General features: G+C 42.7%; 1 protein-coding gene across 1 annotated transcript in view; it reads left to right on the plus strand.

Annotated features, from left to right (window-relative positions):
• Positions 1-25452, plus strand: part of LOC143933599 (uncharacterized) — a 74018-nt gene that overhangs the window by 34936 nt on the left and 13630 nt on the right. Inside the window, exons 2-4 of the mRNA XM_077456547.1 lie at positions 12665-12796; positions 14388-14534; positions 20023-20166. Of these exons, the coding sequence (XP_077312673.1) occupies positions 12665-12796; positions 14388-14534; positions 20023-20166 (423 nt within the window). The remainder of the gene's footprint in view (positions 1-12664; positions 12797-14387; positions 14535-20022; positions 20167-25452) is intronic.

Here is a 25452-nt window from a genome sequence, read left to right on the forward strand (position 1 = left end):
ATGGCATGTGTGAGCAATATATCATTTAGTGACAACTTTGTGAAAAAAATAAATAAAATAAAAAAGTTTGTAATTTTCCCGCAACTTGTGGCAAAATATAAAATATTCCATGGACTCAACATGCCTCTCAGCAAATAGCTTGGGGTGTCTACTTTCTAAAATGGGGTCATTTGTGGGGGTTTTGTGCCATCTTGGCATTTTATGGCCTTCAAAACTGTATTAGGTAGTGAGGAGTGAAGTCAAAAATTTACGCCCTTAGAAAGCCTGAAGGCGGTGCTTGGTTTTCGGGGCCCCGTACGTGGCTAGGCTCCCAAAAAGTCCCACATATGTGGTATCCCCGTACTCAGAAGAAGCAGCAGAACTTATTTTGGGGTGTCATTTCACATATGCCCATAGCATGTGTGAGCAATATATCATTTAGTGACAACTTTGTGAAAAAAATAAATAAATAAATAAAAGTTTGTAATTTTCCCGCAACTTGTGCCAAATATAAAATATTCCATGGACTCAACATGCCTCTCAGCAAATAGCTTGGGGTGTCTACTTTCTAAAATGGGGTCATTTGTGGGGGTTTTGTGCCATCTTGGCATTTTATGGCCTTCAAAACTGTGATAGGTAGTGAGGAGTGAAATTACAAATGTATGCCCTTAGAAATCCTGAAGGCGGTGCTTGGTTTTCGGGGCCCCGTACGCGGCTAGGCTTCCAAAAAGTCGATTACATGTGGTATCCCCGTACTCAGGAGAAGCAGCAGAATGTATTTTGGGGTACAATTCCACATATAACCATGGCGTGTGAGCAATATATCATTTAGTGACAACTTTGTGTAAAAAAAAAATAATAATAATTTGTTTTTGTCATTATTCAATCACTTGAGGCAAAAAAATAAAATATTCAATGGGCTCAACATGCCTCTTATCAATTTCCTTAGGGTATCTACTTTCCAAAATGGGGTCATTTGGGGGGGTTTTGTACTGCCCTGCCATTTTAGCACCTCAAGAAATGAGATAGGCAGTCATAAACTAAAAGCTGCGTAAATTCCAGAAAACGTACCTTAGTTTGATGTGACAACTTTTGCGCAAACCAACAAATATACTGTTATTGACTTTTTTTTACCAAAGACATGTGGCTGAATACATTTTGGCCTAAATGTATGACTAAAATTGAGTTTATTGGATTTTTCTAATAACAAAAAGTAGAAAATATCATTTTTTTTTCAAAATTTGTGGTCTTTTTACGTTTATATCGCAAAAAATTAAAATCGCAGAGTCAGTCAAATACCTTTAAAAGAAAGCTCTATTTGTGGGAAAAAAAGGACGCAAATTTTGTTTGGGTACAACATTGCATGACCGCACAATTACCAGTTAAAGCAGCGCAGTGCCAAAGTGTAAATAGACCTCTGGTCATTGACCAGCAAAATGGTCCGGTCTGAAAGTGGTTAAACAAGCTGAAGTTAGAAGCCTTTTGGCTACCATGCACAGCTCCAGAAAAATGCTGCACTCTCCAGTTTTAGATAATCAACCCCATAGGCTTGTACACAGCACAGGAAGTGTGTAACAAACTTAAGAATCTTTTGTAGAGAAGAAGAGTGGGTAATCAGCAAGTCAGTTAAAACACAATTACCTTGCGAAGTGTATACTGGCACATGGTCTGTGGATAGATAGTGACACAGTACTTGAAAAATTAGATGTTACATGTTTTTCCCGATTGAAAGTTTTATATTGTTGATCGAAAGCACTTCAACTGTATGTCGAATATCTTTCAATAAAACGTTATTGATAAAAAAAACACAATTACCTGATGAGCAAAGCAGCGCTTGATGGGTGGTCACATACCAGCAGTATATTCTGTGGGAGTTCAAGGACTATCTTGGCAACCCGAATGTTCACACTGGTCAGAAGGATGTGTTCCTGTAGAGAAGAAGGGTGGTTAATCAGTAAGCCAATACCTGATATGTGGGCTCACATAACAGCAGTAGATTCTGTAGGAGTTTGAAGGACTATCTTGACAACCTGAGGTTTTACACCAATCGGATGGGTGAGTTTGTTCAGGGAGTGTGTAGTGAAGCTGAGCAAAAAGGATGCTGCACTGCGGAGATTATTAGTTATTTAGAAAGCCAATATCTGAAAGGCACATCAGCACATGAGAGGTACCAGCAGTAAATACTGTGGGAGTTTAAGGACCATCTTGGCAACCTGAAGGTTCACAGCGGTCAATTTAGTGAGTTTGTATAGAGAAAATGCAGTGGAGCTCAGAAGGATGCGTCCCTGTGGAGAAGGGTGGTTAATGAGCAAGCCAATATCTGGTGGGGGACTAACATAACAGCAGTAGATTCTGTGGGAGTTTGAAGGACTATCTTGGCAACCTGAGGTTTTAGCCCTTGTACACACGGTCGGACATTCCGACAACCAAATCCGGTCCGATCGGACATTTTCCGTCGGAATGTCCGACCGTGTGTACAAGGGCTTACACCAATCGGATGGGTGAGTTTGCTCAGGGAGTGTGTAGTGAAGCTGAGCAAAAAGGATGCTGCACTGCGGAGACGATTAGTTAATTAGAAAGCCAATACCGGAAAGGCACATCAGCACATGAGAGGTACCAGCAGTAAATTCTGTGGGAGCTTCAGGACCATCTTGGCAACCTGAAGGTTCACACTGGTCAATTTAGTGAGTTTGTATAGAGAAAATGCAGTGGTGCTCAGAAGGATGCGTCCCTGTGGAGAAGGGTGGTTAATGAGCAAGCCAATATCTGGTGGGGGACTAACATAACAGCAGTAGATTCTGTGGGAGTTTGAAGGACTATCTTGGCAACCTGAGGTTCTACACCAGTCAGATGGGTGAGTTTGCTCAGGGAGTGTGTAGTGAAGCTGAGCAAAAAGGATGCTGCACCGCGGAGATAAATAGTTAATTAGAAAGCCAATACCTGAAAGGCACATCAGCACATGAGAGGTACCAGCAGTAAATTCTGTGGGAGTTTAAGGACCATCTTGGCAACCTGTAGGTTCACACTGGTCAATTTAGTGAGTTTCCGTGTCCGCTGATGAAGTCCCACCCATAGGGACGTAACGTACGGATGTAGACCACGTGACGTCACCCGCGGCCACTGTTAATTTTAACGATCCTATGAAGCTTCTTTATTGTAAGTGTGTTTTTTTATGAATATTTATCATTAAAACGTTTTTCTATAGAGCACTGTGGCTTGTCTTTCTATCCACGTGGTTTGAGGAAATGTGAATACTGCCATATAACGATCCAATGTGGGTACTCCACGAAATTGTCAGTTGATTTGACTCTGAGTGGGAGAAAGCTGAACCGGTGGGATAATATCTGTGAGAAGGAATACAGTAATTGGACGAGTTGATAAGCATTCATTGATATTAAGTGCATGTGACCCTCTGTAATTTAAAGGGTCCATACGATGAGGTGAGCAGCCAATTCTACATTGGTGGCGGTCCCCCCCCCCGGCACTAAGTCACTTTATGCATGATCTGACTGTATACCACTGAAGATTCCTCACGTGGATTTTTTGACATATAAGCTATTTTGTACTTTTAACTAACATTAATTTTAATACGTTATTATTTTAATTTAGTTAGAGCCCTGTACCATCTGTTTGATATAGTTAATTAGAAAGCCAATACCTGAAAGGCACATCACCACAGGATGGGGGCTCACATACCAGCAGTAGATTCTGTGGAAGTTTAAGGACCATCTTGGCAACCTGAAGGTTCACACTGGTCAATTGAGTGAGTTTGCATAGAAAACATGCAGTGGAGATCAGGAGGATGCGACTCTGTAGAGAAGGGTGGTTAATCAGCAAGCCAATACCTGATGGGGGGCTAACATAACAGCAGTAGATTCTGTGGGAGTTTGAAGGACTATCTTGGCAACCTGAGGTTTTACACCAATCAGATGGGTGAGTTTGCTCAGGGAGCTTGTAGTGAAGCTGAAAAAAAAGGACGCAGCCCTGTGGAGATTATGGCTTCTGCTCGGCACAGGATGTGGAATATTGTGGCTATTATCATAGTAGCACCAACTACTACAGTGATTTTAAGCTTACCCAGCAGCCCATCAGGTATGAGATATATAATAAATACTTAAATTGTACCAACCTGGACCAATAGACACATGCAATAAAAGCCACACGTGGAGGTAAGCCGTAATGGTCTCTTAATTCTTCAAAAGGTCCGGAGCCTACAGGTACAAAAATGAAATTTAAGACAAAAAGAGGCCTGTTTCAAAGCTTACAATGGACGTATATCAATGTATAAATTCTGTCAAATGTATTATATTAAAAAAATAATGACACTACTAGAGAGGTGAACCTGAATGAAAAGACATGTATTGCCGCTATGGTCCCTGTATCCAAATCTAGTGCACTCTGGAGTGCTGGCTTGAGAATTCATCCTAGCTCTACATGTTCAAACTGAAAGACAAAAGATCCCAATCACCACACTACAAACAAACAGGATAGTCATGCCGGTAATAGCAGCCTCAGCCTAGCTCCATCCAGGCTTCCCCCACCCCCCATGGACACGTTTTGCTTCACCCCAGGGGCTTAGTCATAAGGGTCACTAGTGCTGTGTCCTTATACAGATCATTATTATCCCTAATGCCGCGTACACATGAGCGAATTGTCCGGCGTACTTAGTCCGGCAAACAATCCGGCGGACTTTCTACCGAACGGACTTGGCCACACACGGACACACAGAAAGTCCAGCGTTTGCTAGCGCGATGACGTACAGCACGTAGGATGGGACTAGAAAAAGGAAGTTCAATAGCCAGTAGCCAATAGCTTCCTTTTTCCGTACTTGCTTCTGAGCATGTGTCATTCTTAGTCCGCCGTACAAGCATACTGACGAACGCATTGTCCGCTGAAACCCAAGTCCGACGGGAAGATTGGAGTGCAAAAATACTTTCTTAGTCCGCCGGACTTCACGCTGGAAAAGTCCGCTGAAGCCCACACATGATCGAATTGTCCGCTGAAATGCGTTTCGGCGGACTAAGTACGCCGGACAATCTGATCCTGTGTACGCAGCATTACACAGGCAAAACATCATGATACAACAATATCCGATTAAAATATTGGTCTTCCCTGAATCGTACACCTCATAGGTCTGTACAGAATCTCTAACCCTCTTTTACTACTCAAAAAAACACATAAAATGGACCCTTTGGAGAAATAATGTCCAAAACACAGGGAGCAACCTGGTAAATTTAAGTGAAAAAGTTTTATGTTTAATCCTTGGCCCTAAGCACAGGTACTTTACTCTAATTGATTAGTATTTCAGATTGTGTCAACAAATATAAGACCAATAAAAAATCAATGGCAGTTCTCCAATGTTGTATAGCTGAGTGAAGTCACCCTGTTTTGCTTTACAGTCTTTGGTAACTGCCACTGATTATAGCAACACATGATGAAGTCATGTTGCTTTGTTTTATGGCCTTAGGGAAATGCCAGTGATCCAGTTTAAATTATCAACACAATCTAATATATTGAACAGTTTGCATATTGCAAAGGCATATTGCAATCAAATAAAAATAACTTATGGAACGGAAAAACACTGCAGGTACAGTATGTAAAATACTTGATACTTCTGTGCTTTACCTGCAAATATATAAGTTGGTGATGACTTCTTTTTAAAACTTTGTTTATTAACCCTAATGTCATATTCAATAAGTGATGTACTTTGCTGATACCAAGCATAAAAAAGGAAAACTGCAGGTGGGACACACCAATGTTACTTTTCTGACCTTTCTGATTCCTGCCACGTACCCAAAGTAATAAAACAGAATAGTTAGTGGACCTAACAGCTGTCAAAACCTTTAGGCTTATGGTTACCATTCATCCCTTTTTCCTTGGAACAGTTCCCATTTTGAAGGGTCTAGCAAACAAGTTTGCCTGTTAACATGCTTGGTGAGGAAGTCAACTGTCCAACCTTAACTATGCAGGGGCCATTTAAAAAGCAAATACTTGCATACGTTACGCAATTCTGACCCCTGCTCTACACACGTTACTTGCACCTGACCCCTGCACTCCTTGCATTGCTTACTCCTGACCCCTGCACTGTGTGTGTTACTTACGCCTGACTCCTGTATTCCATGTTTCACTCTTGGCACCTACACTCTGCGCATTACATATTCCTAACTCGTATGTGCTACCTACTTCAAGCACTTTCACTCCATGCATTACGTATTCCTGACCACTGCACTTTTTTGCGCTACACACTCCCGACCCCTGAACTCTACGCATTAGGAACTCCTGACCCTGCATTCTGTGCATTAGGCACTCGAGACCCCGGCACTGTGCATTATGCGCTTTTGACCACTGTACTCTGTGTGTATTATGCACTCTTGACCCGTAGAAAACGAAGCTTCGGTTTTATTTTCTATACCTCCTTAATTCCTCCCACTCTTACCAAAATCTGGCCACATCCACAATTAACTGCCATTTCTTTACTCATGAAGCCCAAGGTGTTTATCTTCATACATCGAATGTCTTCCTCTTTCTCCGAAAAGTCTGGGACCTATTTTTTCAGGGAGTGTTAAAAATGAGTCCAAGAATTTGTGGTTGTTGTTACAAAGGAGGAATGGTTTTGTGGGTAAAAGTGTCCGTTGTCAGTAGGGTGTCCCCAGTTTTCAGTTTGAAAAATCTGGTAACCTTGCGTTGGCTTCTTGTGTTGGCTTCTTTCGTATACTGACAATGGAGAGGCAGTGGAGGTCAGGCAGCCACTGTCAAAGGGAGACATTCAGGCAGACTCACAGCCTGCCTGAGTACAGATTCAGTGATAGGAAGGGGGACCGATCATCTCAACCTAGGCACAGTCACGGGACTGGAACTCAAGGATGGCTTTCTGTTGATAAAAGCTACATTTCTTATGATACTTCATGGTGGGGGCTCATGCTCTGGCTTCTACTCTACACACATTGTAGTCAATCTGTTCCTCACCAGATGCAGCTGAACTACCAAACTCAACAAGCTCCATCTGGATCCAACAAATAACACAGAGGTAGGGGATGTCAAAACCTGTTTAAAGGAACATTGTATTTGGCTATGAATGGTATCAACATGTGTCTTGCCTCACCTGAAACATAATATAATAGGATTACCATTCATCCTCTAAGTTCCGGGTGCGCCGGCTCTCGTCGTTCCCTGGAGGTTCTTGTTTTGTATACTTTTGAAACCCTGTTTGAAGAAGCCACAAACCGATCCCATCCAGATTATAAGTATATTTATTTTGGAATGAAAATCCAAAATCTTAGGAGACCTTTACCTGACTTTAGTCAACTTTGGGCCTCTTCCAAGGATTTAAAATAGGGTGTGAAATACAATACTCCTTTCTGTTTACTTGGTAGCAATTTATAGGGTAAAGATACCAGAAGATGAGATAGTAGTGCAAGGTGCCACTTCCACTCTGTATTATGTAAAATGTTAATGAAATATATTAAGGACTTTTTAGGTATCGAAGAAAGTTTTTTGACTAGATTATTGACCTCCAGAAGGTTTTTTCATGACCAGGCCATTCTTTGCTATTCAGCCTTACGTTACTTTAACTGGAAATTGCTCAGTCATGTACCCAAATTACATTTATATTATTTTTCACACAAATAAAGCTTTGTTTATGTGGTATTTGATCAATGTTTTTTTTTTTTTTGTATTTTTTTACTATACAAACAGAAAAAAAAGACTGAAAATTGTGAAAGAACAACAATATTTTCTACTTTCTGTTATAAAACATGTCCAATAAAATCAAATTTCTTCATAAATTTTGGCCAAAATGTATTCAGCTACATAAAAAAAAAAAAAAGTGTATATTGACTGGTTTGTGTGAAAGTTATAGCGTCTATAAATGGTGTTTATTTACTGTATAATTGGAAACTGATCAATTCTAATGTATTGACGGCCTATCTAATTTCTTGGGGCCCTTAAAATATCAGGACAGTGCAAATATTGCACAAATGACCCCTTTTTGGAAAGAAGACGGTCTGAGACATTTAGTAAGAAGCATGGCGAGTTTTATTAAGTTGCTATTTTTTGTCAAAATGATTATTATTTTTTTTACATACTGTAACCATGCAGTACAGCGTAATCATATGATGATGTAGCAGTGATTAGGCATACTGACTGGTAACAGTATGAAAAAAAAAAAAAATCTTTTTTTATTCAATTTTTTTTTTAACATTTTCCTTTTTTTTTTCTTCACATTTTTTTTTTTTTCCTTTTTTTTACATCCTGTCATCAGAGTAGTTCTGTGTCACCATATTGACCAAACCCCCCCCCGAATAGGCTGGATGACATACAGGTACGTGATCCAGCCTACCCGTGCCTCGCACCCACTATACTGGAAATGTACTGCTGGAGGTCCGGAAGCTGTTAAATAATTAATATAATTTTATGAATATAATATATTTAAAACAAAACATAGGGCTCAATTATTTTTACTCTGGCCTCAGTTGTGTAGATATCACCATCAAGTACACCATAACTATAATTGAATTTCCATAACATTTATGATTTGGCTAATGAGGCGATGGAATGGGGACTTTTCTGAATGCATTTCTTGGTTACAAGCATCGGTTCTTCAGAATTACATGTGAGGTTCTTTTGATGGTTGTTAGCTCAACCAATATATGGTCACTGACAATTGTCTCCTGGGCAAGCACAGGGGCCCCAGCGGAGAGAGACTCACGCAATGAAGGGCAACCATAGACTTCTGAACTTGATCTGATATTCAAGGAAGAAACAAAACAGGGTTGTATTACTACAGACCCAGTGGGAGGCTTATGTATGTTAGAAGGGTGATATTTCTTCTGGTCCAGTTCATATATCCTGTAGTTGAGCCTAGGATCATTTATGAGGATGTCATAGTAATGGCTTCACCTAACCAGCATCCAAATAGGTACAACTCTATTTTGTTCAGGGATCCATAGACAATAAGGCCAGCACCCAATGTACCCATGTCCCCAGGGGTCAAGTCCTGTGGAAAAAAGTGTGGGAACTCCCACCCAAGATCCACTCGCCCACCAAAAAAAAAAAAAAAAAAGGATATTCTCATATGCACGAACGCTTCAAAAGTGGTATTTTTCATTCAATTTTCCTATTGTGTGTATGAAGCTTAACTGTTAGTACATAAAAAAAAAAAAAAATCCTCAATAAACATAAATACGGTAATTCTCTGAATAATCAGCATTCATTCAATTGTGCTTCCATGGAAATGTGAACATCATGTTCTGATCTTTATTGGGGAATTTTATTTTGTATATAGAGTGTTTATGTGGTGAGTTTACACTTTTCATTGAACAGAGTTTGGATAACACAGGGTTAACCGGAAAGGTCATAAATTAACTGCTCATTATCTGGACAGAATGCTTGGGGAGATAGTGATGTGTTCCTGCTTAGGAGATGTATGTTAGCTTGGGGGGGCTGCAAACTCTGCAGGGGCTCCAACACACACTCGCTGCTATTCCAACCCTTCACATGTTTCCACATAAACTTCCCTCCTGGCATTAAACTTTGCCAGATATTGTGCTCAGCGTACCACCCCAAACTGATGTTCCTCCCTCAGCTCACCTCTCTCCCTGCATGTCCTGTGAGCAGAATAGCTGATCTACCCGTTAACTAGCTGTGACTGACAGGTAGATCAAAGTGGAAGCTGTCATGGGGCCCCCGACTGGCAATGCCTGAATGGTCAGGTGTGTGGCACTTACTATTGCGAGCTGTGTCGGCGGCTGCTGGTGTAGCGACACACAGCTCCCATACTTCAAAGTCTTGCAGGACGCGGCTGCTAATGGGAACTGAGTTCCTGTTGTGGAAAAAGTACAGGAACTCCATTCCCATGCGTTCCCGCAGGACTTGAGCCCTGCCTGTCCCACAGGTGATCCAGTTCCTAGAGCATTTAGTTGTTCGTAGGATCACTTATGGGAATACTATGCTAAAGTAATGGTTACTCCTCACTAACATCAAACAAGTAAATCCTATTTTATTTAGCGGTCCATAAACAATAGGGGCCCGTGCACCTCCTACAAGACACTCACCCAGTGCTGTTTCTAGGCCTAAGCCAACAAGGCCCAGGCCTAGGGTGGCACTTTGCTTTTTTGCCCCCCCCCCTGCATGCCAAAAAGCCCCCCAGTCCTGTTTTCCCAAGTCCCAGTTTCCGCGGCCGCACAAATACTGCCCTGGCGGCTGGCTTTCTGTAACTTGTATTGTGGGCAGTATATGGAGTGTGCTTGGCCGGCGGGAGGGGGTGGAGCGGCAGCGACGATGACGAGCATTCCCATAGGCAGCCGGTGATTGGCCAGGCCGGCTAAATGTAATCTGACTGGCGGAGGCGGAGCTCAATGCTCCGCCCACTCTCCTCCACATGGCTAACTTCTTCACTGAATCTTCTCCCCAGCCCGGGGTGATAGGAGGAGGAGAGAGAGAGAGAAAGAGAGAGAGGAGCACGAGGGGAATCCCCAGCCAGCGGCCAGGACAGAAGATTATGTTACTATTACTAATGTGTGTCAAATGCTCAATATTAAAGTTATTATACTGATGGCCACTAATGATCTGCACTGATATGGGCACTGTTAGGCTAGACTGATGAGCTGCACTGATAGGCTGTACTGATGAGCTGCACTGATAGGCTGCACTGATGAGCTGCACTGATAGGCTGCACTGATGAGCTGCACTGATATGGGCACTGATGAGCACTATTAGGCTGCACTTGTTGCCCCTGATGAGGCCACACTGATGGGTTCTGATGAGGATTCTCTTATGGGCACTGATAAGGCTGTATTGATGGGCACTGATAGGCAGCACTGATGGCCACTGATGAGCTGCACCAATAAGGCTGCACCGGTTGCCCCTGATGTGGCTGCACTGATGGACACTTATAATGCTGTACTGATGGGCACTGATAAGGCTGTACTGATGGTCACTGATAAGGCTGCACTGGTTGCCCCTGGTGAGGCTGTACTGATGGCTACTGTTGAGCTGCACTGTTGGTCACTGGTGGGGCTGCACTGATGAGCACTGATAAGGCTGCACTGGTGGGAACTGATATGGCTGCACTGATGGGCACTGATAGGCTGCACCAGTTACCCCTGATGAGGCTGCACTGGTGGGAACTGATAGGTGGCACTGATGGGCACTGATAGGCTGCACTGGTTGCCCCTGATGAGGCCACACTGATGGCCACTGATGAGCTGCACTGATGAGCAGTGATAAGGCTGCACTGATGGGCACTAATAGGCTGCACTGGTTTCCCCTGTTGAGGCCACACTGATGGCCACTGATGAGCTGCACTGATGGGGCTGCACTGATGAGCACTGATAAGGCTGTACTAATGGGCACTAACAGGCTGCACCGGTTGCCCCTGATGAGAGTGCACTGATGGGCACTGATACGGCTGTACTGATGAGCACTGATAGGCGTCACTGATGGGCACTAATAGGCTGCACTGATGGCCACTGACTGATGAGGCCACTTGGTATCCACTTTTAATGTACAGAGCAGAATAGGTGGAGCCTAAAGAGGAAGGGGTGTGATTTAAAGATAGGGCAGGTCTTAAACAGGAAGGGGTGTGGCCTTGACAGGAAGGGGTGGTCCATATTTTAATTAGGGGGTGCATGAGTTTGGTTAGGCCTAGGGCAGCACAAAACCTAAATACACCACTGCACTCACCCCAATCACCACTCCACCAGCTGTATCTCCACCAAACATATTTTCATGGTTGTTGTTCACACCGTCCTCTCAGTATGCTGCTCTGTTCACAAACATCAGGGGTTTTGCTGCTCTATCAGTCAGTATACGTCATCGGTGTCCCTGGCCGCCACCAATTTAAAGGGTAACCAAGGTAAAAAAAACACCTATTAAATTTTCACCAAGAATATAAAGTGCCATGTTTATGAAAAAGACATAGAAATGCATGATGTTAAACAAAGGTACTGTAGTTAGCATTTAGAAGGCGTTCATAAGGGGACAGAACTCTGCCACCATGTAGACCTGCTCCACCTCCCAGCCAACTGCCATGATGCCATAGAGTTACTCGTGAAGACAGGGAGGTAGGATTCTCTTGTGAAAAAGGAAGAGAGGGAGGACGGAAGATTGTAAAAGGTTGAGGGCACAGCTAAGAACTGATGTAAAAGGTGAGGTGGGGGGTTGAGGTCTCTCTTGTGAAAAGAAAGGGGGAGGGGGTGGACTGGTGAACTAAGGACTCTGATTGGATGAGTGAGTACTCTGATGTGAAAGAGGGGTTAGAGTACTCTGAAAGGGAAAGGGACTGAGGGCTCTGATGTCAAAGGGGGGGGATTGAGGACTCTGATATGAAAGTGGTGGACTGAGGACACTGAGGATGTAAAAGTGGATTTTACTTCATACCAAAGGGTTCAATGAAAAAAAAAAAAATGCATTATATTTTGAGGCTAGAACTAGGATTACGGCCCCTAATCAGTGGCAGCTTCACAAGGTTTTTAGTATTTTTTTTTTCTTTCTTTTCTCAAGCGTCCAAAATAAAACAAAAATGACCATAAATAGCTTTCATTTTTATTTCAGATTTTTATGTCTAGCCTGTAGTTCTGCATTAAATCCATATTTGTATAAAGATTATCTTGCCTTCATGTCATACCACGAGATAGATATTCTTGTTGAAAAAATATTTGATTGAAGTTGTTCCGTGTCTTTGCAGGCTTCGCCCTGGAGTGTGAAGTGTGTTTCGCAATAAATTCCAACACCTGTACCGGCCACTACGAGACCTGCGAATCTGACCAGAGCCGCTGCATTGTGACTCTCAGGGAGATGGCGTTGACTGACGGTGAAAGTAATTCATTCTTTTATTAAGTGGGATATGGGATTGTCTCAGTATAAAAAAAATAAAAACAGGGGAAGTAAAAGTCATGATACGACAGCTCTGTCCCTCAGACTTAAAGTATTAGTCCACCAAATTGTGAAATGTTAGTAATAGGTTAGGCCTGGCAGGGTGAGTCAGCTTCTTATATCGTAGGCTAGGGGAAAGGTGTGGAGTGATGGATTTCTTCAACCAGTAGATGTTCTTCATCAATTCTGCAGCAGTGTAGAGGAATAGAATGAGAATAGATAGAGTGAGAATGATCCTCACTATGAAGTTCTGCCAGGAGTGGTGGCACAAGGTCGGCCCTTTGCTTGAGTAGGGACTGGATGGAGAAGGAGGAAAGTGCCAAAAGCAGAACGTAAAAAGTCCAGATTTAATCTTATTCAGGTTCTGGTATCATAAAAGTCCAACAGATTTCTAGGGTTCAGAGGGTCTCCATTCATCAGGGCCTGGTACTGCTAAATGAAGCATGTACTGGACTGATAAAGTTGGATGAACCCTGAGAGATGTCCATCAAGCCTTAACCAGCATAGTTCAACAGTGTCAAGCCCCAAAAAAAGGGGGGGCGCTAAAAAAGAATTGGAAGCAGTATAGAGGAATAGTAGAGTGAGAATGATCCTCACTAATAAGCTCTGCCAGGAGTGTTGGCACAAGGTTGGCCCTTTGCTTGAGTAGGGACTGGATGGAGAAGGAGGAAAGCACCAAAAGCAGAACGTAAAAAGTCCAGATTTAATCTTATTCAGGTTCTGGTATCATAAAAGTCCAACAGGTTTCTAAGGTTCAGAGGGTCTCCATTCATCAGGGATTGGTACTGCTAAATCAAGGATGTACTGGACTGATAAAGTTGGATGGGCCCTGAGAGATGTCCCTCAAGCCTTAACCAGCATAGTTCAACAGTGTCAAGCCCCAAAAAAAGGGGGTGCGCTAAAAAAGCATTTGATTTTTAAGGATGCATGAGTTTGATTAAAACAAAATCTGGATTTTGCACTTTGTTTTAGGCACTTTGCTCCTTGCACACTCAATCCATGGCTTCTTATATGTCTTGAATACTCCAAAAGTGAGATGTCCCTGCCATAATTCCCAACTCTCTTCCTGTTCAACTGGAAGTTGTGGGCACTCCCGTCCACCTTTGTGTGTCCCAGCTCTTCCTGTTCCATTCTCCATAATATATGATGAGAACAAAACCCAGCACGGGAATGGTGGATAATGAACACAACTGGTGTGCATAACCAAGAACTTAGCACAGGGTAGGTGGATACTCCTCAAAGTGGGCACAACAAGTATGCAGACCTGAGAACTCAGCAAAGAGATGGTGGGAACCCCTCGTATTGGGCACAGTGGGTGTGCAGACCCAAGAACTTAGCACAGGGATGGTGGAAAACTCTCCTAATGGGCACCTGAGAATTGAACACAGGGATGGTGAGAACTCCTCATATCGGGCACAACAGGTGTGCAGACCCAAGAACTTAGTGCAGGGATAGCGGGGATCATGATGGGCGCAGCAGATCACTTCATAATGGGCTTATAGTTCCACTTTAATCGTTTATATTGTATATTGCAGACACTTACAGAAGTGCCGAGCTGGAGAAGTCTTGTGCCAGCGTCTATGACTGCACACACCCGGCAACCTTAAACGCCAAAGACTTCAAAGTAAGAGTGACAAGAAAGTGCTGCGATAAGGATTTCTGCAACAACGGCACTATCACCTGTAAGTTGTTATCTAGATACATTTTATATGACTATTCTATGGCAGAACTGTATAAATCTAAGGTCTGGATGGAAAGAAATACAAATCGTTTGGCAGGTAAAATATTTGAATTTGTATCAGCTTCTTGCAATCCCTGTACAGCAGAGTTTGAATAGGGTAAGGGAGAAGCAGCTCAATCCAGTGTGTTGCAGTTTCATGGAATATTCTGATAGAATGAGAGAGCAGAGTGACAGAGAGATGATCCTGCAATAAAGACCACTCACTACTGCTCTCTCTCCTTGTGCAGGGTGGCTGGTCCTGTCTCCGCCCCCTCCTGTAGATTGCTGCATGCAGACTGTAGTGGGTGGAGTGCGCTTGGCCCCTCCCTCAGCTCTGTTCTCTACATAAAGTGCTTCCATAGTGCAGTGCGTTTAAAAATGCAGTTTAATGTAATAAGTGGGTTGCACTTACAAGATATGGGACGTATCAGAGGCAGTACAACGTGCCTCAGTGAGGTTCGCCGGAATCTCCTCAGGCTTCCGTTCGTGTCCTATTCCTTTTGCCCATCAAAATCTTGAGGAAAAAAAGTGATGACGTCACGCCCATATGCTCCACCCTACGCGTTTTGTCACTATCGGACGTCATCTGGGGATTGGATGGATGTTTGCTGTTCTCTACATAATCTATGTACAGCACAGTGCTGATGTCACTGCTACTTTTACAAGGGAATATCTGGTTTTACAAAGCCATTGGTGCACACAAAATGGATTTTTATCCTTTGTGGCTATTAAGGAATATATTTACATGCAAGTTTTTTTGTGAGCTCTGGTTTAAAGAAAATCAGGATTAGCCCCCCACACAGTGCTGTTCTATGCATCAGTGACCCCTCCCCTGAGCAGAGCCATAGATAAGAGGGCACCCCCAGTATTCCTGATTGGGGCCCAGGAAGCAGAGTGAATTGGATCTGGGCAGGGAGGGTGATCGATGTGGTGGGGGGGGGGGCAATTACCTGAACCAACCCCTGTATGGCTCCTTCTGCAGCAGCTAAAAGCTGGCTTCTTCTTCTGCAGAAAGAAACATACAAAGAATTGGTTACAGCAATTGCTTCCCCCTCACCATAACGATCACCCTTCCTGCCCCTGAATCGCCTTGATCTGCACCCCCCCCCCCCCTATAGAGCTGCAATGTGCAATGGCTGAGTAACCAGGAACATGATATTATTTGCATTTACAAGCTCACTTCTTTTTTTTTTGCATATACTTATTCCTAACAATCCGGGTTTAACTGATTGTCTATAAACAGAATGTTAATCTTCTCTGCACCAAACTCCATATCTAACTCATGAAATATGTCTGGCTGGGAAATCATGCTTTTTCAATGGAGTCAAATTAGAAACACATTTAATATTTGGATTTCGGTCCCTAAATCTGATGGATGTGGAAATTTTTGTTTGAACAGTTTGTTTCGTAAACTAAATGTTGGATCCTCTCCAAATGCACCAATCCAGTTTAAAGGCAAACGCCAAGATCCATAAATGCTTGGGTATTGCAATAATGCATGGAAAGGCACCATTTTTGCCATGTGTTGTACCATGTACTACCGCAATGAATATTAAAATGTGATTTGTCATTTTGAATGTCACCTCAACACACTTGCACAGTAGCAGACAATGCACCTGGGGTCGCAGCCTATTTATGGTGCATTAAGGTCAGGGCCAGTGCTACCACTACGCAAACTAGGCAGCTGCCTAGGGCGCACTGCTACCTAGGGCACCTGGTGTTCCTACTCTCTTCTCTCTGCAGAGAGCAACTAAGCCGCAGCATCAGTAGAATTTTTTTTAAACTCTCCGCCTCCATGAGAGGCCTCCCGGTGACTGCTGTCTTTTGGCTTTGACAAATGTTATATAGGAAAGGGCGGGGCCACCCATGGATGTAACCGAGTGACCCCACCCCTTCTGGCGTCTGAGTTTTTTCTATTTTTTGGGTCTGCCAGGCGGCGTGATTGACAATGGATTTACATCGCAGGACACTTTTTTAAAAATAAAGGAATTGTCAAAAACTGTCTCTTGTGGTTTTTAAAGGTTGTTCCAAATTCCGATAACCCCCCCCCCCGCCCACAGACCTCGACAACCACAGCCCAGGTTTGTCGAGAAGAGGCCCTTGTTCCCATCAACAAGGGGACAATGAGCTTTGGGGCGGGGGGCGCAGAGTTCCCATGCCCCAAAGCGTCCAACCCCCCCCCCCCCCCCCCCCCGTTGAGGGCATGTGGTCTGGTATGGTTCAGTCCTCCAGGCTGCATGCACGGATAAGGGTCTGGTATGGATTTTGGGGGGCCCCACCCCAACTTTTTTTAAATATTGTCCTGGAGTTCCCCTTAAAATCCATACCAGAACTGAAGGGCCTGGTATGGACTGGGGAGACCCCACACCATTTTTTTCCATTGATTTTACATCTATATTGCTGGGAGCCATATGTGAAGTGGACTTCACATATAAAGATGAAGTAGACAAAAGAGCCTCCAATAGTGTAGTACCATTAAAAAAAGACCATTTATTAAAACAATAACTGCCTACATCTAAATTCAGCAAGCTGCATTTGAAAGGATAAAAGCATCTGCGTTTTCCACCTCTTAAGTCACTTCCGGTCCGTTGTGTACTCTGGCCAAGCCCTACGAGTTACGTCACGTCACGTGACTTCTTCAGGAAAATTAGATTTGGTTGTTCAAACAATCAATTTATATAATGGGGACAGGAAATGTACCAAGCGGCATTTTGTTGTAGTTAGCACTGTAAATTACATTGCGGCCACTTTCTCTGTATCTAATTCGATGGAAATTGACAGTAGAGGACCAAGTAAACAATTGCATGGCCATTTCCCTGAGGATCATAGTAGGTCGGCCATTTTCCCTAAGACACATACCAAATAAACAGAGTTAAAACCAACTTATTAACTATCCCGGTTGCTATCAGGCCAAGGTAAATGGGTGTTACTGATGGTACTAAATTTTCCGCGGGATGGGTATCTAAACGAATAAAAGATTGAAGTACAAGACCTAGCACAATACATGTATTGTTTGTTTGCTATGTGAGCCTCAAATTTCATTTGTGCGCGTATTTGATTGGCAATGGATATCTACAAAATTTGGCACCATTAGCTGTAGGTCGATGAATTTCATCCAATTTGATTATTTAATGGTCTCCCCTAGGCTGCTTTGTATTGGTCGGCTTGTTTATAATGACCTATTTGTTTATTTTATTTAATTCTTGTACTTCAATATTTTATCGGTTTAGATACCCATCGCTATTAGATCGTAAGCTCTACTGAGCAGGGCCCTTAATCCTCTTGTATTTTATTGTATTATAACAGTTTTGTCTCCTTTTTATATTGTAAAGCACTGCGTAAACTGTTGGCGCTATATAAATCCTGTATAATAATAATAATAATAATCCCGCGGAACATTTAGTACCATCAGTAACACCCATTTACCTTGGCCTATAGTAGCCAGGGTATTTAATTAGTTGGTTTTAACTCTGTTTATTTAGTTTATGTGTCTTAGGGAAAATGGCCGACCTACTACGATCCTCAGGGAAATGGGCATGCAATTGTTTACATGGTCCTCTATTGTCTATATCCATTAAATTAGGGAAAATGACTGCAATGTTATTTCCAGCGCTATCTACAACAAAATGGCACTTGTCGTCTCCAGTATACAAATTGATTGTTTGAAAAACCAATCCGGTTCCCCTGCAGAAGTCACGTGACGTGATGTAATGAGTAGGACGTGGCCCGAGTACACAGCAGACCGGAAGTGATGTAAGAGGTGGAAAATGCCAATGGTTTTATCCTTTCAAGTGCAGCTTGCTGAATTTAGATGTAAGCAGTTATTATTATTTTAACAACTGGTCTTTTTAATGGCACTACACTATTGGAGGCTCTTTTGTCTACTTCATCTTTATATGTGAAGTCCACTTCACATATGACTCCCAGTAATATAGATGTAAAATCAATGGAAAAAATGGTGTGGGGTCCCCCCAATCCATACCAGGCCCTTCAGTTCTGGTATGGATTTTAAGGGGAACTCCAGGCCAATATATATTTTTGTCTACTTCATCTTTATATGTGAGTCTGGATCCCTATCTGAGGATAAGCGGAGGAGTCTCTGGAGGGATGGACCATCTTACCTTTATTGGAGGTTGATTGGGTGGCACAGTGGTGTAGTGGGTAGCACTATCATCTAGCAGTAAGAAGGGTCGCTGGTTCAAATCCCAACCACAACACTACCTGCCTGGAGTTTGCATGTTCTCCCTGTGCCTGTGTGGGTTTCCTCCAGGTACTCCAGTTTCCTCCCACACTCCAAAGACATGCTGGTAGGTTAATTGGCTTCTGTCCAAAATTGGCCCTAGTATATGAATCCTTGACCTTGAGGGTAGGGACTGATGTAAGTGTGCAATGTACAGGGATTGGGTGGCACAGTGGTGTAGTGGGTAGCACTATCATCTAGCAGTAAGAAGGGTCGCTGGTTCAAATCCCAACCACAACACTACCTGCCTGGAGTTTGCATGTTGCATGACCTTGAGGGTAGGGACTGATGTAAGTGTGCAATGTACAGGGATAGGGACAATTGTAGACACTCACTCAGGATGGACTGGTGTCTTTATTCAACCTTACTAACTATGAAACTATGTTATATACCTATGAGGTGAGAGTTCTGTGAGCCCTGAGGTATTGGTGACCAAGGACTACTTATCAATTATATTTGAACACTCGAATTTCAAGTCTATTTTGGACACTTTATTTTCACATTTACAATCACAATTATCACTGTTGTTTGTGATTTTTTCAGAATTTTGGATGTATATTGTATGCTTTTTATATCTACACATATGGAATAGCGCAATACCACTTTATTATTATTTATGCTTGTGAAGTTGTGAATTCATCAGTTATTGCAGCAATACCCCACAAGGCTATTTGGATATACATTTTCTCATAGTAGCGCAGAGGATCACTTATTACCTGCAACCTATGCTGCCGAAGAAGTTCACAACTCATTGGGGGAGGGGCTGTACATTGGCCTTTTCACTTTGTGTGCTAAAGCAGTGGTCTTCAACCCTGTCCTCAGGGCCCACTTACAGACCAGGTTTTATGTATTATCTTGGGGGAGATGCAGACTAGAATACGGCAATCACTGAGCAGCAAATGATATCACCTGTGATGTATTTCAGTTATCTTGCAAACCTGGCCTGTTAGTGGGTCCTGAGGACAGGGTTGATGACCACTGTGCTAAAGGACTTTGTCCCAGAATTTCAGAAACCGGTTTCACTTTTTAATTGTAAGAATTTCCTAAAAAATTTAAAAAGAAAAAATCAAAAAGGAGAAAGGGCAAGAGCACAAAACTTTGACCCTATTATGGTTACTCTTGACTTTTATCCTGAGTGAAGCATTGGCTGAGTATAAAATAAAATACAAAATATGGATTATTCTTCAACTTTCATCTTTTTTTTTGTCAGGGAACATACCAGAATCATCATTTAATGGAGTGACCTGTGATTCCTGTTTTTCAAGAGATTCTCACTCTTGTTCTGCAAAAACACCAATTAACTGCACCGGAGATGAAAAGTACTGTGTCCATTATTTGGCACAGAGGGATGGAGGTGAGATGTTTTTCTTTATGAGTTAATAATAAATCTGCATTGTAAGTCCTTGTACACACGGGTCGGACATTCCGACAACCAAATCCGTCGGATTTTGTCCGACGGATTTTATCCGAAACTTGTGTTGCATACACACGGTCGGACAAAGTTGTCAGAAAATCCGATCGTACTTAATGTGATGACATTATTTCGTTAGGACGGGACTACGTTCAGGCTAGTAGCCAATAGCTTTGGTCTAGGAATTTGATCTGAGCATGTTTGGCACTTTGTCCAATCGGAATTCTCTACACATGATCGGACAAAGTCCGATCGGATCATGTTGTCGAAAAATTTTATAGCCCAGCTGGAAAACTTGGTCCTTTGGAAACTCCGACGGAAACAGTCCGATGGAGCCCACACACTGTCGGATTATCCGACAACACGGTCCTATCGGACATTGTCCATCGGAATGTCCGACTGTGTGTACAAGGGCTTAGACATATCTAGGCTTTCTTTGCTGTAGTCTTCTGAAAATTCTAGTTGCCTGGCTATGGTGCTTTCTTAAAGGATCAGCCCACCCAAAACCCATAGGTGGGCAAGAACAGAGTAGAGAACATTGTCGGGAACTATAGCAGGTAGAGTCTTCTGTTGGAGTATCCAAGACATCATTACAAGATGATTATACTAACAAGTGCATGGTTCATTACTTATAGCCTGTATACACTACCGGTTTTCCCGTCGGAAGAAACTCTGAAGGTTTTTCCGATGGAGTTCCAACGGAATTCCGCTGAAACCGTCTTGCCTACACACTATCACACCAAAGTCCGACCATCAAGAACACAGTGACGTACAACGCGTACGATGGGACTAGAAAAAGGAAGTTCAGTAGCCAGTAGCCAATAGCTTCCGTCTCGTAGTTGCTTCAGAGCATGCGTCGTTTTTGGTCCGTCGGAACAGCATATAGACGAGCGGTTTTCCCCATAGGAATTGGTTATGTCGGAAATATTTAGAACATGTTCTATTTCTAGGTCCGTCAGAATTTTCAAAGTAAAAAGTCAGATGGGGCATACACACGATCAGAATATACGATGAACAGCTCCCATATGACTTTTTCTGTCGGACATTCTGCTCGTGTGTACGCGGCATTAGAAGAACTGTGGCTTTCTTGTACCTATTATTTAAAGTGCATGTCAACCCAAAACTTTTTTGGTTTATATAGATTAAAGAAGGTTTATTTGGTTTGTTAGGTTTTTACATTGATTCCATTGATAAGCTTTCACCTTGTGTCAATGGCATTAGCTTGACATTTTTATTATTACAGGCATATATATAGTGCCAACAATTTACATTGCGCTTTATATACTGTATATAAAGTACGTCAACCCCTGCCCCTAGGAGCTTACAATCTAAGGTCCCTACCTCATATAAACCTACTGCATGTAGCACTCACCCCTAAAGAAGCTGCTGTTTTCTCAGCTCCCCTGTTTACAGTGGCCATGACTCTGCAAGCAGCACCATGCTCTCCGATTCACCCGGGCTTTGAATATTTTATTTGGGCAGCAATCCCAACCACAGCCTCCAGAAGCTCAGTCCTTACAGGTACCCATCTCATGGTAGATCTCTTACTTTAGGCAGCACCGTATAATCCGGGTCAAACCATGTAAGACCTGTCTGGCAGCAGCAGAGCCTGGGGCCAAGTGGATGGGCTACAAGCAACACTCTCTCTTAGCCCTTGTACACACGGTCGGACATTCCGACAACAAAATCCGTCGGATTTTGTCCGACGTATTTTGTCTGAAACTGGTGTTGCATACACACGGCCGGACAAGGTTGTTGGAAAATCCGATCATTCGTAACGTGATGACATTATTTAGTTATGACGGGACTACGTTCAGGCTAGTAGCCAATAGCTTTGGTCTAGGAATTGGATCTGAACATGCGTGGCACTTTGTCCGGTCGGAATTCTCTACACATGATTCTCTACAAACGATTGGACAAAGTCCGATCGGATCATGTTGTCGGAAAGTTTTTATATCCAGCTCTCAAACTTTGTTGGTCGGACATTACGACGTAAAAAGTCAGATGAAGCCCACATGCGGTTGGATTATCCGACAAAAGGGTCCGATCGGACATTTTCCATCGGAATGTCCGACCGTGTGTACAAGGGCTTACAGGGACTGGACAAGGATTACCTATCTCTTAGCTGCAGCACATGGCAGCAATGTGTCACCAGATATTGTTTCCCCATATGGGCTCTCAGTCTCTTCCCTTCTTCTCTGCCTGCTCTCTCTCAACCAGTCCCAATCAGTCCAGCATACACATTAGCTCATCCAAAATGGCAACCCCTAGTCTTGAAGACACTCCATAGCCAAGCATTGATCATGATCTTCCCCAAAATGGTCAGAGCAGCTCAACATTGCAGGCAGTTCATTTAACCCTCCTTGGTCACAGGCAAGGAGCGAAGCTTCCAAACAGGGAAAAATATTTGCAAACACTGGCAAACCCTGATACACAATCTAGGGCAGGTTTACACTGCAGCCAATTAACTTACCAACATGTCTTTGGAGTATTGGAGGAATCCCACACAAGCACATGGTGAACATGTAATCTCCACGCAGTTCAAGGATTTGAATCAGGGAGCCCAAGGCTACAAGGCAGAAGCGCTAACCACTAAACCACTGCTTGAGACTTGTCTATTATTCAGAATTCATTGACAGGTGCAGATGACTGTCAGTTGACTTACTTCTGATTGTATTCCCATAGACTTGTATGGCTGTGCCAAACCCATTTACCATAAGCAGATGACTGTCAGTTGACCTTCTTCTGATTGTATTCCCATAGACTTGTATGGCTGTGCCAAACCCATTTACCATAAAACCCCATACACACTATCAGATTATCTGCTGAGTTTTTCCTTCAGATTTACCAAAACCATATAATATGAGGACAAACCTTAGGAGTTTCAATGTGTATGCAATCAGGCAGGCCCTTCTACTACATGGTTTTGGTAAATCTGAAGGAAAAACTCAGCAGATAATCTGATAGTGTGTATGGGGCTAAAGCCACACTAATCAACACAAACCCTTAAAGAGATTTTCCCTCCTTTGTCCGGATAGTTTCCCCAGACAGCAAATGATGAAAAATCGCTCAACAGCAACACAGACAGAGATAAAATGCTTTAGACCAGGAGATGGCTAGAACTCCCACCAGCTTTTTGTTGCTGGTTTTGTCCTATTGCATATTTTCCCCACATTGTGTTTGATGAAACCATCACCACTGCAGTCAAAATCCAACAAACGTTCTAATCCTTTCCCACTCCATCCAAAATTCAAGGAAAACTCTTTGCGAGATCTACATTTTAAATGTAACCTAAGTGGTTCTAAAGGCAGAAGTTTTTTTTTTGTCACGTTAATGCATTCCAAAAAAACCTTCTGCATGCAGTATACCCCCCCCGGCACACCCTTATACCCACCATAGACGGATCTTGATCCAGTGATGTGAGCAGGAGCAGCCGTTGGCTCCTGCTGCTGTAAATCACAGGCAGTGAAGAATGAGGGGGACGAGGTTGAGCTGAGTGGGGCTCAAGCACAAGCGGTTAGCCATGGGGGCACTTGGTAGGTTGGAAGAAGAGGGAGATCAAGGCTGTTCTGTGCAAAAACACTGTACAGAGCAAGTAAGTATAACATGTTTGTTTAATTTAAGAGAGCATTTACTATCACTTTAAACTCTTATGTTTTCTTGCAATTAACATTTTAATTTTTAAACAATGTGCAAGAGGAACTGTCTGTATACATGGTGCAGGTCCTGTTGATGTCTCAGAGGAAGGGTGGACATTCCATTTCAAGGCATAGACATGATTTATTGACTTTGTCTTTTGTTATGTCCAAAAAAATGCACTGATCTTTAAGAAGTTGAAGGACGTTGACACAACATCTTAAGAACATCTCACTAAACGTCTGGCAGGAAATTAAAGCAGAATTTGGAAACACCCAAACAGGAAGCATTTCCTTTTTTTTTTTTTTTTACATCAGTTCCAAAAAAATTCAAAAACAATTAATGCTCAGAACATAACATGAATATAATGGAATATTTCATTCATTCACTTATCCATCCATTCATATCTATATAGTTATTGCTTTTCTTTAGATATACTTCCCTCCTTTCTGCATTATCTATCAATCAATCTGTCTATCTATCTTTTATGTTATCTTTTATTTCCCTCCCTCTTTCCATAACTATCTGTCTGTCTATGGAAATCTCCACCTGCACATAATTAGCCTAATGTATGCTGATAGATTACTCATTCTATCTATCTATCTATCTATCTATCTATCTATCTATCTATCTATCTATCTATCTATCTATCTATCTATCTATCTACTAGTCAATTGTATTACACAATGGCCACTCTTTTCACTCTCCTTCTTCACTATCCCTTCCCCACTTTGTTTATTTATTTTTATGAGTGTTGTGTGTCACGTTTTATGTTTGTCACTGCACGTGTGACGAGTAGGGTGTTGGTCCTCGGGCCAACCCTGAAAGTCTTGTGGGAGGGTGGACATAGGCCTTCTGGCTTGGTTCGCCCTCTCTCTCTAGGGGTTTCCCTTCGGGGGAGCCCCTACCCTAGTACCTGGGTGGGTCTGTTTCGGCTGACCTTCTGGAGAAAGGCGGTGGTCTGGTTTCGGCCAGATGGGCCATGTATGGTACCTCAGTCCCCGTCTGGAGCCTAACGCCCCGGGGGATCAGGGTAAGGTCCTGCCTAGTGGAGAACAGTTGGACACCCGTTGCACGTTTTTGTGTTAACTCTTGATGTGTGTGCACTTTTTTTGGCACTGGGTGGAAGTTTTTGGGTGTGTTTTGCACGCCACAGGCTTTTCAAACAAAAAAGTCTGTCTGTCTTTCTGTCTGTCTGTCTACTTATCTTTGTTTGCATCTATCTATTTATTGGCCATTTGTCTATTTATACTTTATAATTAAGAGTATGTGCATACACCTTTACATTGAGGGGCTGAGCCCCCAAAAATGGATGGTGAGATATGCAGAGGCACCCGTAAAAGAGGAGATGCGTGAGCGTAAACTGTATGGTAAAATTGAGTCTTCATTGGATACGCATGTAATGGAAATTTTTAGGTTCTGTATATAATTGTATTCTATTTTATATGTATTGCACAATGCCCTCACTGTGCACACGGCACTAATAATGTTTTCAGTACATGTTTTGCATTCTTTCGAGTTCTGATTAGAATAAGCCTGCCTATGTAACGCCCCTTGTTACCATAAACGTACAATTGTAATATTAATGTGATA

This window comes from Lithobates pipiens, unplaced genomic scaffold (genome assembly GCF_037356315.1).
Source record: "Lithobates pipiens isolate NorthernLeopardFrog02 unplaced genomic scaffold, aLitPip1_a1.2 Scaffold_27, whole genome shotgun sequence".
Lineage (NCBI taxonomy): Eukaryota > Metazoa > Chordata > Amphibia > Anura > Ranidae > Lithobates > Lithobates pipiens.